The following is a 19,178-nucleotide window of genomic DNA, read 5'->3' as shown; positions in this document are numbered from 1 at the left end:
TTGATGCTTTCAAATTGTGGTGCTGAAGAAGACTCTTGAGAGTCCCTTGGACAGCAAGGAGTTTAAACCAATTAATCCTAAAGGAAATCAACCCTGAATATTCATTGGAAGGACTGCTGCTGAAGCTGAAGCTTCAACACTTTGGCCACCTGATTGGGAAGAGTCAACTCATTGAAAAAGACTCTGATGCTGGGAAAGATTGAAGGCAAGATAAGGGAACATCAGAGGATGAGATGGACATGAATTAAGCAAATTCCAGGAGATAGTGAAGGACAGCTAAGCCTGGCGTGCTGCAGTCCATGGGGTTGCAAAGAGTTAGACACAACCTAGAGACTGAACAATAATAAATTCTGACTAGTGAGAGGTGGTAGCTCATTGTTTTGATTTGCATTTCTCTAATAATTAGTGGGGATTTCCCTGGTGACTCAGCAGTAAAGAATCCACCTGCCAATGCAAGAGATGTGGGTTAGATCCCTGGGTTGGAAAGATCCCCTAAAGAAGGAAATGGCAACCCACTCCAGTATTCTTGCCTAGGAATTCCCATGAACAAAGGAGCCTAGTGAGCTACAGTCTACGAGATCACAAAAGAGTTGGACAGGACTTAGTGACTAGAACTGCAACAAGAAAAATAATTAGTGATGTTGAGCATCTTTTCATGTGCCTACTGGCCGTGTATATCTTCTGTGGAGAAATGTCTATTAAGGTCTTCTGCCCACTTTTTGATTAGGTTATTTGTTTTTTTCATTGTTGAGTTGTATGAGCTGTTTCCATATTTTGGAGATTAAGCCCTTGTTGGACCAGGACCATTTAAAATTCAAGTTCAAAGCTTGAAGTTTCCTAGGACACCCAAAAGACAGGAAGCTGAGTGAAGTCCATGGTGGCTTGGTTTATTTGCAATTCATCCTTCTCCCAAAGTGCAACTCTTTGAGGTCCTAGCCTAAGATGATAAAAATACATACATAACAGATTCCTCATCTTTAGAGGGCCCTACACTCTTAGCTCACTTCTTCTAAATCAGTAAATGCTCCCAGAGGCAAAGGCAACTTGCCTGCATAGCTTATCTTTCTGGGTTTTCTACATGCAGATCTCAGCTTGGTAATCCCTCATGCTCTTGTTTGCTCTTCGCTGCTTGCTTGTTTTTTTTTTCTTTAACAAATAAACTTTACATTGGGGAATGACTTTAGATTTCAAAAACTTTGCAAAGTTAGTACAGAAAATTTCTGAATACCATTCATTCTGTTCCCCCTAATGTGTGTTTCCCTATCTTACATAACCATGTACACTGGTCACATCTAAGAAACTAACATTGATATATTACCATTAACTAAACTCCAGACTTTAATAGTATTTCACTAGCTTTTCTAATGTTTCCCTGGTGGTTCAGTGGTAAAGACTCCACCTGCCAATCCAAGAGACCTGGGTTCAATCCCCAGGTTGGGAAGATCCCCTGGAGAAGGAAATGGCAACCCACTCCAGTACTCTTCCCTGGGAAATCCCATGGACAGAGGAGCCTGGCAGGCTGCCAACCATGGGGTCTTAAAAGAGTTGGACACAACTCAGCGACTAAACAACAAGCAACAAGCTTTTCTAATATTCTTTCTCTGTTCTGGGATCCAATCCAAGACACCACATTGCAGTTAGTCTTCAATGTTTTTGAGACTATTTTAAAAATATGTCTGTTGCATCCAGCTTCTGAGAGAGGATGGTCCTAATTACTTCCATCTTACATTGCTGCTCTCCCCCAGCATTTCACTGGCATTCCTAGAAATGAAAAAGAAAATCCTTTAAACAGTCAACATAAGCAGTTTTCACATTTGTACAGTGGAGGAAGTTGAACAATTGAGTTTGCCATTGGCTGGGGACAAGGGAGCGGTAGGTGGAATAGAGGATGAAATGTATGTGAGAAAACAAAAAACTTTGTGTTGGCTTAAGCTACACCCCAAGGGCTTCCCTGATGGCTCAGATGGTGAAGAATCTGCCTGCAATGCAGGAGACTAGGATTCAATCCCTGGGTTTGGGAAGAACCCCTGGAGAAGGGAATGGCTGCTCACTCCAGTATTCTTGCCTGGAGAATTCAACAGACATGGGAGTCTTTGGGGCTACAGTCCATGGGGTCACAAAGAGTTGGACACGACTGAGCCACTAACACTTTGACACTTCACACACTCCAGAAACAAACAAACTGCAACTTCTTTAGCCATCTAATGTGTGGCTAAACACATTAAAGTCTATCTTTTGCTCACACCAAGTCTCTGCCACTGGCTTGGAAGAGAATCAGCTCTCTTCCAAGTGGTGACTCAGGGATCCAGGCTCTTTCCAGCCTCTGGCTCAGTCATCTTTGTTGGGTATAACACCTTTGATCTCTCTCCACACCTTCACTTATTTGACTGATGAATTGGAAGGAGGAACAGGCATATGTCACCCAGCCCTCTTTTCTTTACTTTTTCTTTAGAGCTGGCTTGCCTGCAGAGAGCATGTGTTCTGGGCTGCCTGTGACTGTTGTTTAGTCCCTTAGGCGTGTCCAACTCTTACGACCCCATAGACTGTAGGCCTGCCAAGCTTCTCTGTTCATGGGACTTCCCAGGCAAGAATACTGGAGTGGGTTGCCATTTCCTTCTCCTTTCTTCTGCCTGTGACTAGAGTCTTCCTAACTCTGAGGTTCAGGATTGGAAAGCTCCCTCTCTTACATCTAAAACCTGGTTACTGTACCTGTGTAAACACAACTTCAGCTTCTTTTTTTTTTTCAAAGATTCATGCATCATCTAAGACAGTGGTTTTCAACCCAGAGTAATTTTGCCTCCCAGAGAGACATTTGACAATGTCTAGAGAGTTTTTGATTGCCTGTACTTGGGGGGCAGAGAGGAGACTGACAGCGTCTAGTGAGTAGTGGCCAGAGATGTTGCTACACACAGGTTACCAACCCCCCACAACAAAGAACTATCTGTCCCCAAGTACCAATCGTGCTGATGTTGAAAGCCCTGATTCAGGGGGAACAAGTGACCATCTTAGATCAACAGAAGTGACTTAGTCCAAAGAAATTCCAAACCAGAGGGAATGGATGGGAGTGGCAAAGTGGCACGTGTCAATCTAGGCCCTTCTGGGGCCAGATTTTGTCTCCCCTCCCAACAGGCTTTTTCTAAATCCTGCCCAGCAACTGGGACTTCCATTTCAATCTGGGGTTTCTCAAATGGCTCAGGGTAAATTTGGTCCCTTTATAGTTTTCTCTGCTCCTTCCTTCCCCCTGTGTGTGTGTGCTGAGTTGATTCAGTCTTGTCAAACTGCAACCCTAAGGACTGTAGCCCGCCAGGCTCCTCTGTCCATGGGATTCTTCAGACGAGAACACTGCAGTGTGTTGCCATGGCCTCCTCCAGGGGATCTTCCCAACCCGAGGATCAAACCCGTGTCTGTTACTCTCTGCCACATTGGCCAGTGGATTCTTTGCCGCTAGTACCACCTGGGAAGGGACTCTAAACCTGGAGGCCTTTACTTGCCATCAGGGCCTGGAGCACTAGAGGGCAGCCTTCCTCAATTGTCCGCCAGTGCCGTCAGCCACTGGGCTCCCCAGCTTCTGGTGGGCTGCACTGTGGCTGTTTCCTCCTCCCCTCGCAGCTGCCCCGTCCCCTCACCCCAGCCATGGCACCAGCAGGCATGGCCGAACCACCTTTGGGCTTCTGGATGTCGCGAGGATGTACTGAGGCCTCCACAAGCCCTTTGGTCCAGGAAAACTTTTGCTCGCCTGCTCTCCTATCCTGGGATGGCAGGGCATCTCCTAGTGCTCCAGGTAGGAAGCAGGACACAAGTATCCTCTCTTCTCAGATCCCCAAACCTGTTGTGTACGGAGGGGTTTGTATCCATTGTCCACCCCTCATACACCATGGGGCAGGATCAGGTGCAGGGACCAGACCAGTGCCTCACTCCAGGGTCTTCTCCCTAGGATCTTTTCCTTTTTTGAAAGTAATTAATGCATTTACTTATTAAAGACATTAATTTAAAGGTATTAATACATTAATTTAAATAATGTGTTTATTTTTGGCTGCACTGGTTCTTCGTTGCTTCGTGCAGACTTTCTCTACTCACAGCAAGTGGGGCCTACTCTCTAGTTGCTGTGCTCAGGTTTCTCATGGTGGTGGCTTCTCTTGCTGAGCAGCGAGGGCCCTAGGATGGACGGGATTCAGTTGTTGCAGCAGGCAGGCTCAGTACTTGCACCCTGGAGGCTCTAGACCCCATGCTCAATAGTTGTGGTACTTGGGTTTAGTTGCTCCCTGGCATGTGGGATCGTCCCAGACCATGGATCGAACCCATGTGCCCTGCATTGGCAGGCAGTTTCTTAACCCCAGGACCTCCAGGGAAGTCCTGCAGCCTGTACTTCTAACGGACTTGTCAGACCTCCCTCTCTCCTGGCTAAGTGTGGAGCTGGTGGGGTGGAGGGGAAGGACATCATAATACACATGAAGGGAAGAGGGGGGCGCACAGGAGACACCACTCCCTCTCCCTAAAATAAAAATTTTGGCACACTGCCTTTATTCTCCCAAAATATCATAAATAACATGCTTTCTCACATACTTAATTTTAAAAAATGACAGTATAATGCCTGGGCTGTAATAGAAGGGGAAAAAAAATCAAAGGAAAACAATTTGTAACCAAATAACACATATTTCAAAGTGTTGAGTTCCCTGGTGGCTCAGATGGTAAAGCGTCTGCCTATAATGTGGGAGACCAGGATTCAATCCCTGGGTTGGGAAGATCTCCTGGAGAAGAAAATGGAAACCCACTCCAGTACTCTTGTCTGGAAAATCCCATGGATGGAAGAGTCTGGTAGGCTACAGTCCATAGGGTCGCAAAGAGTTGGACACGACTGAGCAACTTCACTTCTTTTTTCAAAGTGTTAATGTTGAGGCCCCATGACATAGGAATAACACAATGAAGTGTCAGATGCTTGCCCCAGCTTATAACAAATAAGTTAGGATTTAAGGAAAACAAGACCAGAAATTATTCTGTATGAGGACCAGCCCCCCAAAAGAGCTGATAACACTATTAAACACTAGAATTAAAATTATTTTGATTGGTGTTTTTAAAACTGTGATTACCTTTCATAGTCTGAGATCATAACAGAATTCTCACCCTTTTGAACTCCCGTCCCTGCCCATTAAACACCAGCAGCTCCCCCCACAATGTTGTGGAGTTAAAACATATCTCCTCATTGACACAACACTGTAAGTCAACTATTTTGTTGTGGCTTAGTCGATAAGTTGTGGTCCAACTCTTTTGAGAGCCCATGGACTATAGCCCACCAGGCTCCTCTGTGCATAGGATTTCCCAGGCAAGGGTACTAGAGTGAGCTGCCATTTCCTTTTTCAGGGGATCTTCCCAAACCAAAGAACCCATTGGCAAGCAGATTCTTTACCACTGAGCCACCAGGGAAGCCCCCAAATCAACTATACTTCAATGAAAAATAAAAGAAAATAAAACATAACTCCCACATCACCAGAATCACACACACAACAATCTCCCTTCCCAGAACCACTGAGTTAATTGATGCTTCAAATATTAGCCCAGCAAGTGGGTAAAAGTTCCACCTGTACATATGGAAATATATATGCCAAAATATTAACAGTGGTTTTCTAAGAAAAGAGGGGAATAACCAACACTCCCATTCTTCTCTCTCTCTCTTTTTCTTTTTAACATTTCGGCATTATGTAAAATTTTGCTTACAACATGTATGACTGGAGTCAGAAAAAACAACCAACAGAGCTATTTTGGAAAAACGATATGCCGGGACTCCCTCCAGCGTGCGTGTTTGTGTTGTCCCAAGAAGGATTCGGTTCCACCGTGGGAAACCTCGAGCTCACTTTTTAAAATGCCAAGAGAATTCAGTGCGCCTGGGGAGCCCAGCCTTTCTGCGTGGCCTGCAGGTGGCTCCAAGTACCCGCCCGGCCCAGCCGGACAGCTTCCCTCACCTCCGTCTGCACCGCCGCCTAGTGGCCGAGGGCGATACTGCGCCCTTCGGGAAGCGAAGGGGTCAAGGGGCAGGTGGCACTGCCTCTGAGTCCCTGCCCTCTGTACCATGGGCCATTGTTGAAAGTTATGCACCACGTCTGAGAATAACGGTCTTTTAAACGTCTAAAGCAAAATATACGTGTAAAAGAAAACCGGTAATACTGAAGAGGTTATTAAAATATTTATAATTATGTAACGCTATAATAAATGTGCTTTTTCATTAGCACTTTAAATAACTTACTGTAGTGGCAGATCCAATAACTAAGTGGGAAGGTGCACACACAGTATTTCATGCCATCGGTGACAAGTTGAAGTACTAGAGTCTGTGATTTTTAATTGGTGACAGTCACAGAATCCCCATGGACAGAGGAGCCTGGCGGGCTACAGTCCATGGGGTCGCAAAGAGTTGGACACGACTGACTAAGCACAGTACGCCCAGCAAACCCGACTCCTAAGGAAAAGATAGATGTTACTTCAAGGTTAGTGAAAGTAAAGATGTACTATTTTCCCAGCCAGATTCACGGACTCCCTGAATTCTACACACAGGCCCTCTGGAGTGCTCGGCGGTGAGCATGGGTAAGATCTCCTGCAGGAGTCTGGGAGAGGCGCTCCGTGGGTTTTCAGGGGTGGGGTCGGCGCGTGCTGAGGGTCAGTGGAGGGCACCGCGGAGGCGCCTCCTCCCTCTCCAGGACCCGCACGGCCCCTCCCCTCCCTTCCTGGTCTCCAACTGCCTCTGGAGGAAGTGAAAGCCCCGTGTAGCCGAGAGAGGAGCTCCCAGTTGCCCAGGCGTGCGCTCCCGAGTGGCCCGGCGCTCATCATGCGGCCTCTCCTCCTGCTATGGGGCTGCCTCGTGCTCCCAGGTGAGAAGGGGGCGAGGGTGGACGGATGTGGGGCTCATCTCCAAGCTCGCCCCCTGGGTCTGCTAGAGGGACCTCCTGAATCTACATTCGCTGTGGCTGTGACGCAGCCCCGCCGCCTGATCCTTCCAGGCTTCGCCCCACCGTACTCCTCGTCCTCAACCCTCAGAGGGGCCACTTGCTGTTCGTGGAACGGAGAGCCAGGTCTTCCCCCAGACCTGTGGGTCCTGGACCCCTCATGGCTGAGTGGCTGTGAGTGTAGCTTTGCCTCTTTTGTCTTCATTTCCTGACTCGGTGCCAGCCAGGGAGCTGAGAAGACACCCCTTATACTGAACTCAGCAAATATTTCTTGAACTTCTGCTGTAGCACTCACAACAACCCTGAGAGATGAACAATTATTCCATTTCATCAATTCACAAACCTGCTTTTCTTTTTTTTTTAATTTTTTAACATAAAATTTAGGATGTATAACTGATGTCATTTCCATTGACTTTTTTTTAATGTTACATGAAATCATGGTAGCTCTTAAATATGATGGCATCTTAATTCGGTGACATAGGACATATTATCTATAGGTGAGAAAACAGAGAGGTCAAGCAGTTTTCCCAGGATCACGCAGCTACTAAGCAGCTGTGCTGGGATTCAGACTCCGGCCTGTCTGAATCTAGAGTTCCCCCATCACCAGGCTTCAATACGCCAGGTAGGGAAACAGTAACAGCCCTGCCCCGAGGTCCCTCAGTGGCAGAGTGGAGTACCAGCTCTTACCAGGGTTGTCCCAAGAAGGGAGTGACTGGGGAAAACCTTCTGGTCTTGACCTTGGGACTTAAATCAGGGAATTCCAGCCTTCACACATGCTGCGGTTTCAGGTTACGGATCGGTGGTGGACCCAAAGGAGATCAGTGGCTTTGAAGGTGACACTGTGTCCCTGCAATGCACCTACGGGGAGGAGCTAAAGAAGAACCCAAAATACTGGTGCCGCGAGGCCGGGATCTTCCTCTCCCGCTGCACTGAGACTGTCTTCTCTGGAGAATACGGCCAGGAAGGAAGGGTGTCGGTCCACGACAACCCACGGGAGAACAGGTTCACGGTTATCCTGAGGAACCTCACCCTGAAGGACATGGGGAAGTACTGGTGTGGGGTCAAAAAACTGGGCTTCGATAAGACTATATTAGTCTCTCTGCTTGTCTTTCCAGGTAACAGACATCCCTCCTTCCCTGGGAGGGATTCAGGGTCATGGAGTTGGGGGCAGGGGAATTGCACCTCTCCACAATAGAGGACAGACTGCACCACAAAAGAGGGGTGTTCCTGAGGTGTGACCTGCTTGTTCAATACAGTTTCTTTCTTCTTTTTTTTTTTTTTTGGCTGTGCTGGGTCTTCATTGATGTGCCCAGGCTTTCTCTAGTTGCAGTGAGCACGGGCTTCTGACTACACTTCTCATTGCCGTGGTTTCCCTTGTTGTGGAGCACAGGCGTGTAGCCCCAGTAGTTGTGGCTTAAGGGCTTAGCTGCTCCAGGGCATGTGGGATCTTTCCGGATCAGGGATCAAACCCATGTCCCCTGCACTGACAGGCAGATTCTTAACCACTGGACTACCAGCGAAGTCCTCAAAACAATTTCATTGAGACCTCTGTTTGGGGTGCCCTGTAGCTGGGGAGGTTCTGAGTAATTGGTCCTAGGAAGACTAGGGCTCAGGGGTCAAGGGTCAGAGGTCTGAGGATGCTGGGAATCGAGGATCAGGGAAGGTGCTGAGGCATTGCTTTTGGACTTGTACCTTCTCCTGGTCTCCTCCTGACAGTCACCACAGCCAAGGTGGGGAAGACAGAGGCTGAGGCCTCTCCGTTCACAGGGACCTCCCTGTCCAAGCACACAGCAGCCTCTCCGTACGCAGGGACCTCTCTTCACCCAGCAACTTCTCCGTTTGCAAGGATCTCTCCTCACCCAGCAACCTCTACGTATGCAGGGACCTCTCTCCACCCAGCAGCCTCTCCGTTCACAGGGACCTCTCTCCACCCAGCAGCTTCTCCGTTTGCAAGAATCTCTCCTCACCCAGCAACCTCTCCATATGCAGGGACCTCTCTCCACCCAGCAGCTTCTCCATTTGCAAGAATCTCTCCTCACCCAGCAACCTCTCCGTATGCAGGAACCTCTTCTCACCCAGCAACCTCTCCGTATGCAAGGACCTCTCCTCACCCAGCAACTTCTCCTCCTGCAGGGATCTCGAAGCCGGTCACACAATTGTACTCTACCTCAACAAAGGACACCAGTTTTGTCCCCAGCAGCAGCTCCAAGTCCAGGTGAGCCCCAGGTGACCAAAGCCAGCTTTGGGGTCAGCACTAAACTATAAGATGCCTCTGAGCCAATAAGTACCCACTCCTCCTTCCTCTGGGTTGCAGCTGCTCACGAAGGGCAGATTCTGCACCATCCCACCCCCTACCCAGCACTACAGGGGCCGGCAGCCCTGTTGCCTTGGACATGCAGGCCCCCATGGCCCCCAGTCCCCACCTCACTCCCTGCTCAGTTTTAGGGAAAGCCACCCTAGTCCAGCAGCTTTTGCCGGAACACTTTGCACTGGGCCCTATGCCAAGCATGAAAACGTGGAACCAAACAATATGATTTTTTCTTACCCAACTGGATTCCCAGCTGGAAGGATTGGCTCTTGGGGGGTTATATACAAACTATGCTTCTCAGGTGGCATGAGTGGTAAAGAACCTGCCTGCCAATGCAGGAGACATAAGAGATGTGGGTTCGATCCCTGGGTCGGGAAGTTCCCCTGGAGGAGGGCATGGCAACCCACTCCAGTATTCTTGCCTGGAGAATCCCATGGATAGAGGAACCTGGTGGGCTACAGTCCATGGGGTCACAAAGAGGTGGACACAACTGAGTGATCACGCACATGTACTCCATTACTGGTAACCAGGCAACTGCTCACGGGTTCAGACCCTGCCGAAAGTGTCTCCTGGAGTTGGTGATGGGGTCTGAGGCCCCTTCCATTGGGACTAATCGGATGTTGTGGTTCCTGGTGCTCTCTGATCTCCTTGAGAGACATGAGGGATGTGACCAGGACTCAGAATAAGAATGCCCCGTGTGTCACTGACATCTGGTGACAGCCACCAGGCTCCTTCCATCTCACCCACAGGGTGTCCATCCCACTGATCCGGATCTTGGCCCCGGTCCTGGTGCTGCTAGCCCTTCTGCTGGCCACAGGCCTGGCCGCCCTCGGCAGCTGCGTGTTTCAGTGGAGAGAAAAAGGTGAGCCATGTGGACGGGAGGGGTGAAGGGCTGTCAGTCAGCGGTCTCCCTGAGACCCTTAATCCCCCCACGACCCCGGAAAGACCTCGTGGGACTCAGTGTGTGCATCTCAGACATGGGTGTCAGGAGCCCTGCTCCTCTTTTCTGAGGGACCCACAGGGCAGTCCATAAGCAGTTCAAATGGGGGAGCAAGAGACTGGGGGGCTCTCATTTTGCTCTGATCTGTCCAGTCAAGCTCATCAGCCACATCACTACCTGTTGATCCCATGAACCCATCCATGTCTGGTCTCTGCAGGTTCTGACCTTGTGTGAGGACTGACTGCAGGGTGGAGTGCTGGCTGGAGCGCTTGAACAGGATGTATCTTGAGGCCCTACACCTGCTGCTGGGTCTCTAGAGATGCTTAGCCCCTTTCAAGACTTAGCTTCAAATTCCCAGCTCTGCGATTTTTTAGCTGTGTGGTCTTGGGCAAGTCACCTAACTTCCTTGAGTCTCCCCAGATATATGGCCTACAGAAATAGAATAAAAGCCACGTATATGGTTTAAAATTCCCTGACCGAGTAGCATGGAAACATATACACTACCTTATGTAAAATAGATAGCCAGTGGGAATTTGCTGCATGACTCAGGGAATTTAAACCAGGGCTCTGTGACAGCCTTGAGGAGTGGAATGGGGTGGGCGGTGGGAGCGAGTTTCAAGAGGGAGGGGACATATGTATACCTGATTCATGTTGATGTACGGCAGAAACCAGCATGATATTGTATAGCAGTTATCCTACAATGAGAAATAAATAAATTTTTAAATAAATAAAATTTTAAATTAAATAAATTTTTTAAAGATTTCCCTCATAGTCACATACAAAAAAGAAGAAACTAGTGGTTAATTTTAATAATAAACTTTATTTAACACGATATATCCAGCACTTTATCATTTCAACATACAACCAATATAAAATACTAACTATATATATTCTACATTCAGTTTTTCATAGCGTCTTTGAAACACAGTATAATTCAAAGTGGTCACATTTCCAGTGCTCAATGGCCGTATGTAGCTCCTGAGGTGGAAGGCACAGATAAACCGGGTTTAACTAAAATAACAGTACTGAGAGATACCTTGTGCCAGGCACTGTGGTGTGGCTTATGTTGTTCTATCTCCTTTAATCTCAATACTGTGGAGTTCGGAACTGCTTATTACAAAACCTGGGCTTCCCTGGTGGCTCAGTGGTAAAGAATCCGCCTGCGGTGCAGGAGCTGCAGAAGTCACGAGTTTGATCCCTGGGTCAAGAATATCACCTGGAGGAGGGCTTGGCAACCCACTCCAATATTCTTGCCCAGAGAATGCCATGGACAGAGGAGCCTGATAGGCTACAGTCCATATGGCCGCAAAGAGTCAAGGTATGACTGAAGCAACTTAGTATGCACGCATTACAATACCTACAAATACCCCCATTTTACAGGGCAAGAAACTGAGGCACAGAGTGGTTAAGCAGTTTGCCCTTGGTATAGCTGGGAAGTAGTACAGCCAGGAAGCCAAATTTGCAAACTGGCAATGTTGTGCCAGTGCAAGTGGCCGTGGTGGGAAATGATGGGCCTGCCACCCACCTCCTCCTTGTGTGGCCCCCAGGAAGAAATGTCAACTCTGCCCATGTCCCTAGACCCACTCAGAGGAGTTGGGAAGAGCCCACAGGGTGAAAACATTCCAATCACAACCTCAGAGCCTCATCGCCCCTTGCCTCTCAAATTGCAGTCCCCAGCTGGCAGCAGTGGCATCCCCTGGTAGCCTGGTAGAAATTCAGACTCTAGGGCCCCAACCTCAACCTACTGAATTAGAATCTGCATTTTAATAAAATTTCCTATACACATAGTGAGGTTTAAGAAGCAATGACCTGAGCACACAGAATCACTTCCCTAGCCAGTTTCTGGCCCACACACGGGGATTTCCATGTACCAATCTCAAAAGTCAGGGTCACTGCCAAGGGGTTGGGCTTCTCTGCCGAATCTTCCTGCCTGGAAAGCCCCAGGTGCAAGGGGCCGTCCATCTCTGTGGGAGCAGCTCCCGGCTTCAAGGTGCTCCTTCCTGTCTCTTTCAGCTCAACTGGCCTCGGAGACACAGAAGAAGGACAAGGTCCATCTCTCCCACTTGGTAAGGAAGGAGGCAGGCCCAAGCTCAGATGCCCCTGAGGCCACAAGTCAAGACTCACCCTGAGTTCCCATTAGGTGCCAGCAGGTCTCTGCTTCTGGCCTAGGGCCCATTCTCATCCCTCTCCTTATAGCATCAAGAGAACATTGGAGCTGGATCCACAGCAGGTCTTTGAGATCATCTAACCCAGCCTTTCTCTAAGTTTGGTACAAACTCCCTTTCAAAACACCTGGGGGTGGGGGCCTATTAGAAACATTCTCTTCTACACCAGTCTCAACCAAATCCTCTAGGGGTGGGGGCCAGGAACCTGAATTTTAAACACAGCCCCGGGGGATTCCGACAGCACACTGGAATATGACTACCAATAGATGCTAGTCTGCTTTTGCAGAAGCGAGCACTGAGGCCCAGAGAGGGAAAACATCTTGCCCAGGGTCACACAGCAGGCGGTGAGTGGCTCCAGAGCTCTCGATCCCCATTTCTCCTCTTTCCAGAGCATCCTTTTCTGAGCTTCCTTGGTTCTGAGACCAAGGCGGTGTGCTACCCTGACGTTCAGACTGAGGGGCCAGGGGCAGGAAGAATGGGGGGGGGGGTCCCTGCCAGGCCCCTCCTTGACCCCTGCAAGGAGAGACCCCCCACTTTCCACATCAGCACCCCACAGAGAAGGTCACCCCTTAGAAGAGAGCAGCCCCGCCTGCCTCCCCCCCCCACCCCACCTGATCTCTCCTTCCTCAGCTGTTTACTGAGATGCCTCCACTCTGATTCCCTTAAACACTGGAGCAGGAAAGGGGGACTGCCATCGCCTTCTTTCCTGGCGCCAGCAAGGACAAAAGACTCAGAGCGGATCCCCCCAGGGAGGGCCTGCGGTGGGATGGAGTACTGGGCTGTCCTTTGCTTAGGAAGCAGCTGTTATTGTCACAGGAAGTTCAACAAGACCAACGGGGTGGACGGGAGTGAGAGAGAGGTCATGGAGATGGATGCAGGGGCTGACATGGCCACCGCCAGGACTCTCCTCCTGGCTCTATATCCCGGGGCTCGCCCCTCCCAACTCAGAAGGAGAGGCTGGGCTGGAGGGAGAATCTCCATGCTGCCTCACTACTTGTTTTTCTAGAAGCTTCCCAGGTGGCACTAGTGGTAAAGAATCTACCTGCCAACATAGGAGACATAAGAACTATGAGTTCAATCGCTGGGTCAGGAAAATCCCCGGACACAGCAATCCACTCCAGTATTCTTACCTGGAGAATTCCATGGACAGAGGAGACTGACAGGCTATAGCTCATAGGGTTGCATAGAGTTGGACACAATTGAAGCGACTTAGCACACATGCTATGCAGAAATAGAGGCTCATATACCTCTTGTATAATACAATCCAGAAAATGCCTCCACGCTTGCTGGAATAGCCCAGGGTCCACCGTGTGGGCAGAGGGAACTTTGAGAGATGCAGATGCTCCTGGGGCAGAGGGCAGTGGTCCTGGCCACAGCTACCTATGTGGTTTGGTCTCTGCCCCCCTGAAGCTCTTTCCTCAAATTCGGTCACCCCTGTGTAGGTGACATTTCTGCAGCTGTTGATGGTCAGTGGTCAGCAGTGGCTGGGTTTTGACCAAATCCCAAAGCTGTCGGCATGGGATCCATTTGAAATGGAAGTGACCTCGGGGGCTCTCTGGTCCAGCCCATTTCTGCCACGTCATCCCCACAGGCAGGGCTGGGGCGGACAAGGGCCACGAATGGCAGCATTTGTGACATCTCTGTCTTCCTCCCCCATGCCTTCAGGCCCTCATTCCCCCTAGTCACGTCTCACCTGAGAAACTCTGTCCTGACTCTTATCTTGTCGCCATCAGCCTGCAGGTGTCACTAGAGGGGGCTCACGCGTCCACCTCTACCCTCACCCCCCACAGCTAGGGTATTGCTCAAAGCCAGGGCCCAGTTAGTAGACAAGAGACACTGTCACTCAGAGAAGTGTGCATAAGGCCCTACCACTATGCATAGCATAGGAAACAGCTTGGATCTGAGGTCAAATAGTCACAAGTTCAAGGCCCGGCTCAGCCACTCACCTGCTGTGTGATGTCTGGCGAGTGACATCACCTCTCTGAGCCTCGGTTTTCCCATCTCTCAGGACTGTGGTTAGAACAAGTGAGATGAGCCATCTCGTAGTTACGCAGGAAGTGGGAGCTTCTTTCCTTGGCTTCAGTGCCCATCAGACCGTGGGATCTGCTCAGGGCAGCTGATCCAACTCAGGGCAGCTGTACCCTTAGGAGAAGTGGCTGTGGGCCTCGGCCAGCTCCAGCCTCTGCTCTGCCCAGCTGCTGGGCAAGAGAGTGAGCAGTAGAGGGCCCCAGCACTCAGACCTGAGGGCCCATGGGAGCAGCTGAGTGTCAGGAGATGGGCTGCCTCACTCGTTCTAGACTACCCGTCTTTCCTCCCTGGGCCTCGGCTTTCTCATCTCATCAATGGGGGAGTTGCTCAGATGGATGATTCCTAAAGAATCTTTTCCTGTGCTGTTTGTTATTAGGTGAGTCTTTGAAGTATCCAACTTGGCTGTCTCCAGCCTATGACAAAAAGCCTGCAGCCTGCAGTCTTCCTGCTTAGAGGAGAGAAATAGCAATCATGGAAACAAATTAATCACTGCAGGAGTTTCCAGTTGTCGAGTGTGATAAAACATTATCAGAAATGTTTATTATTTTCCTAAGGGGAATATTTCACTCTCTGTTTTACAGCTTGGGAAATGGGGCCCCAGAGAAGTTAGATGTCTCACCCAAGGTCACACTGAGACGTAGTCAATTGGCCGTAAGGACTCTGACTCCTAGCCCACCCCGCTGCCTGTCCCTCCTGCTGCTCCAGCTTGCAGCCCATCCCTGCAGCCGAGAACAGGCTGCTCTGACTGAATCTGTGTTTCAGGCTCTGGGTCCCAGAGTCCGCTGTAATCAAGCTTGCAGAGCCCACTGGGCTTCTTGCTAGCCCCAAGCCCTCCGCTGGCCCCAACACGGAGATCCGGTGACTGAGCCAGGTGTGGACAGAGGGCTCCGGGGGCCTGGAGCCGCCTAGGCTGGCTCCGCTCTAACAATGCAGGGAAGTGGGGGAGGGCCCTGCTCTCAGCGTCCACCCACCGCCCCCCCCATAACCAGAGTCTTGGCCATTTCACCCGGGAAGCCAGGGCTCCTGACTTCACAGCCTCTTTTTTTTCTGACCCAGAAAAATTCTTGAGTAGCATGATGGGAGTGACAGCTTAAAGAGTTCTGGGCTGGCAGGATTCCCACATCTGCAGTCAGAACCAGGCCTGAGGCCATAAGGATGCTCCCCCAGGGAATGGGGAAGTGGGGGCTGTGAAACAAAGCCTGGGGGGTCCTGGGGAGAAGGAGTGGTTAGTCCTACGTCTCTTAGATGGACAGAGGCCCAGAGCTTGTGGGAATGGTCAGAGTGAACCCAGTAGCTGCCTGGAGATCCCCCAGCTGGGCTGATTTTCACCCCACACTGTTGTCTTTACAGACTTCAGAGGACGACAAAGCCTCTTGGCGGGACCCTGAGGGAGACATGACCCGAGCCTCTACCCTCCCCATGTCTGGGGACGAGCCAGGCTTTCCAAAGTTCAGCTCAGTCTAGCCACCGAACACCCTTATTGAATCTCTGGAAGAGCTGAACTTGCACTAACTTGGACAAGCTTTCTGCTATGACTTCAGAATCCTCCTGCCAGAGTCCAGGTCTCTCCCCTACCCTCCCCAAGGTTTCCTCCTGCCCATCTCAGCTGACCCTGAAGGCTTCATCAGCCCTGGAGCCTGGTGCGGTGGCCTCACAGTTCCAGCTGGAGACTGGGACTTCCCCAAGATGGTCACATCCTTGGGCAAAGCACACAGCCACTGGACCTTCAAGGGGTCAGGCAGGGCTCAGGGCGTCTGGTCGAAGTTTGTATCTGCTATGGGGGGGTCCCCTGGGCCTGGGTGCCCAGTCACAGGCCCCTCCTAACTCCCCTTCCAGACCCCGCCTTCTCCTCCCTTCTTCCGTCCTCAGACTCAGGGCTGAGTTCTCCCACATAAGCTGGTGAGGAGGAGGGAGCCTGCAGGGTGAGCTTGGATCCTGGTTTCTCAAAGCCAGTGTGAGCCACCTGTGTTCCAGTCCTTCAGGAAGCTGGTTAAAAAGATGATTCTGGGGCCCCATCAAGAGCTGCCCAAACCAGGATTTCACTGGTGGTTCAGTAATTAGGACTCCATGCTCCCACTGTAAGGGGCACTGGCATTGTACAGCCGAAAAAAAGAAGGAAATAAACCAAAATCATCTCTGAGGCTGGGCCTGGGACTGTGCATTTCTTCCAAGTGCACCGGCGATTCTAACACTGGTGTTTGAGTACCAGTGGGCTGGTTGAGCTCTCAGGTCCCTCCAGCTTAGAGAGTCGACGCTTGGTGTGTGGAGTCTCCCCCTACCCCCTATAGGGCCTGCTTTGCCCACCACACCATGGCTCAGTCGAGGGCTTTCCTGGACCTGCCTGAGTCCAGGCTCAGGTCAAGTGCACATCGGAAAGACCGAGCCCAAGACTGGCCAGAGTGGTTGTCTATCCGATTTTGAGGTAGGAGATAGATGGGCTCCAGGCTAGGCATTTACAACTGGCCTCCTCCTATTTAGATTTTTTGGGGACGAGAAAAAATGGGCTTCAGGTCAGACACTTTCAACTAGCCTCCTGTTTGCATTTCCTGAGACAGGAGAGAGGTGGGCTCCAGGTTAGGCATTTATAGTTAGACTCCTGTTTGCTCTCCGAAATGGAAGTAACAATAGAAACGGGGTAAACAGCCAGGATTTGTCTCATGTGGACACTTCAAGATAGCAGTCTTGGCAAGAACAAAGAGGGACTAAACCTTGCTGGAGCAAAAGATCAAGAGATCCCATATTCCTCCTCCTTTAACCTCAGATATGCAGATGACACCACCCTTATGACAGAAAGCAAAGAACTAAAGAGCCTCTTGATGAAAGTGAAAGAGGAGAGTGAAAAAGTTGGCTTAAAACTCAACATTCAGAAAACTAAGATCATGGTATCCTGTCCTATCACTTCATGGAAAATATATGGGGAGACAATGGAAACAGTGACAGACTTTATTTTGGGGGGCTCCAAAATCACTGCAGATGGTACCCGCAACCATGAAATTAAAAGATGCTTGCTCCTTAGAAGAAAAGCTATGACCAATCTAGACAGCATATTAAAAAGCAGAGACATTACTTTGTCAACAAAGGTCCATCTAGTCAAGGCTATGGTTTTTCCAGTAGTCATGTATGGATGTGAGAGTTGGACTGTAAAGAAAGCTGAGCGCCAAAGAATTGATGCTTTTGAACTCTGGTGTTGGAGAAGACTCTTGAGAGTCCCTTAGACTGCAAAGAGATCCAACCAGTCCATCCTAAAGGAAATCAGTTCTGAATATTCATTGGAAGGACTGATGCTGAAACTGAAACTCCAATACTTTGGCCACCTGATGCAAAGAACTAACTCATTGGAAAAGACCCTGATGCTGGGCAAGATTGAAGGCAGGAGCAGAAGGGGACAGACAGAGGATGAGATGGTTGGGTGGCGTCACCGACTTGATGGACAAGAGTTTGAGCAACCTCCGGGAGTTGGTGAAGTACAGGGAAGCCTGGCGTGCTGCAGTCCATGGGGTCACGAAGAGTCGCTCACGACTGAGCGACTGAACTGAATCTGAATCTGAATGGGGCAAGGGAGGCAAAAGGAAGGGAGGTCACCCCATAGGCCTCTGGGCTGGAATCCATCTTGGCTGAGGGGTGCGTGCTTACCTAGGGGAGGGTCCTGAGACAAATTAGCCGGGGGGACAAAACAAGACAGTTGACCAGAGGCAAGACAAAGACCTGGATAACTGCCTCTTTATAAAGGATTTAAACTTCCCAAAGGCACGGCTCTCAAGACTCTCGGAGTTCACCCATGCTTCTTTCTGCATGTACTCTGCTCTTCCAATAAGCGTTTACTTTTCTCTTTACCTTCTGCCTCCTCTTCAGATTTCTTTCTTGTCAAGGCAGGCAAGGACTGGGGATTTAGGCCCAGTGGTCTAGCAGTTAGGACTCCTGGTCAGGGAACTAAGCCAGCTGCTGCTGGCTGCTGCTTACTGCAAGCTACTGTGCACTGTTGCGTGAGTCCAGAATCAGTCTTCCTACTCAGCATGCATTCCAGGCTTTGGAAGGAGGATGGAAAAAGTCTCGACTCCTTCCTTGTCAAGAAAGGATTGATTGCCTGTGGGTTCTGGCAGCTGGGAGGTGGGTAGGAAGACACCAAGCGCAGGTGGAGGTGGATATCTAACAGGGAGGAGGGGGACTTCCCTGGTGATCCAGTGACTAAGGGTCTGTGCTCCCAATGCTGGGGGCCCGGGTTCGATCCCCAGTCAGGGAAGTAGATCCCAAATGTCCCAACTAAGATCCAGGGCAGCCTAATTAATTAATTAAAATATCTAAAATAAATAAGCAAATAAAGGCGAAGGAGGGGACAGGACAGGACCCTAAGGGGAACCTGAAAGTAACCCTGAATTTGGTCCCCTGGAATAAGGGGAGGGGAGGTAAAGTAGCAGTTTCTATTTTCTTTGAAAAATGAACCAGGAGCTGCTCAGTATACAAAACCTAGAAATACGGGGAGATAAAAAGGAAAAAACATATCACTCATTGTCTCACGGCTACCCAGAGACCATCGTTACTGCATTTTATTGTTTCTTTCCAGAATTTTTTCTCCACATCACTTGCCGATGTGTTTTTACAAATTATTTTGTTATACAAGTTTATATCCGGTTTTTCACACTTAATTATTATATCATTAAGCATTCATGTTTTTGCATAAGGTTTTCACAAACATACAGTTTATCGGCTGCATAATATTTCATGTCAATTTATTTCAGTTCTCTCTCACTAGATACTTGTTTCTATTTTTGCTATTATAAATAAATGTGGTGAATCTTTGCACACTG

The 19,178-nt window shown here is 49.6% G+C and overlaps 1 protein-coding gene across 10 annotated transcripts; it reads left to right on the top strand.

Annotated features, from left to right (window-relative positions):
* Positions 1-6,651: 6,651 nt before the first annotated feature.
* Positions 6,652-19,178, top strand: CD300LG (CD300 molecule like family member g). 10 transcript variants are annotated; one of them, XM_065910149.1, is made up of 6 exons: positions 6,654-6,857; positions 7,721-8,047; positions 8,649-9,147; positions 9,990-10,102; positions 12,194-12,246; positions 15,724-19,178. In XM_065910149.1, exons 1-6 carry the CDS (start codon positions 6,815-6,817, stop codon positions 15,835-15,837), a joined length of 1,149 nt encoding a protein of 382 aa, XP_065766221.1. In that variant the 5' UTR covers positions 6,654-6,814; the 3' UTR covers positions 15,838-19,178. The 10 variants fall into 10 exon arrangements, with proteins under 10 accessions (XP_065766224.1, XP_065766221.1, XP_065766223.1 ...); XM_065910151.1 differs by having other exon boundaries at positions 6,655-6,857; positions 8,760-9,147; XM_065910150.1 differs by having other exon boundaries at positions 6,655-6,857; positions 8,742-9,147.

Source organism: Muntiacus reevesi, chromosome 18 (genome assembly GCF_963930625.1).
Source record: "Muntiacus reevesi chromosome 18, mMunRee1.1, whole genome shotgun sequence".
Taxonomy (NCBI): Eukaryota; Metazoa; Chordata; class Mammalia; order Artiodactyla; family Cervidae; genus Muntiacus; species Muntiacus reevesi.
The sequence above is the reverse complement of the archived record's forward strand: the minus strand, read 5'-3'. Positions and strand labels throughout refer to the sequence as shown.

Bases quoted from the DNA above. Each gene is read 5' to 3' on its own strand.
- CD300LG (XM_065910149.1), top strand. From the start codon at position 6,815: ATGCGGCCTCTCCTCCTGCTATGGGGCTGCCTCGTGCTCCCAG. The intron at 8,048-8,648 runs GTAACAGACATC...TCCTCCTGACAG, and splicing joins CTCTCTGCTTGTCTTTCCAG to TCACCACAGCCAAGGTGGGG. The intron at 10,103-12,193 runs GTGAGCCATGTG...TGTCTCTTTCAG, and splicing joins GTTTCAGTGGAGAGAAAAAG to CTCAACTGGCCTCGGAGACA.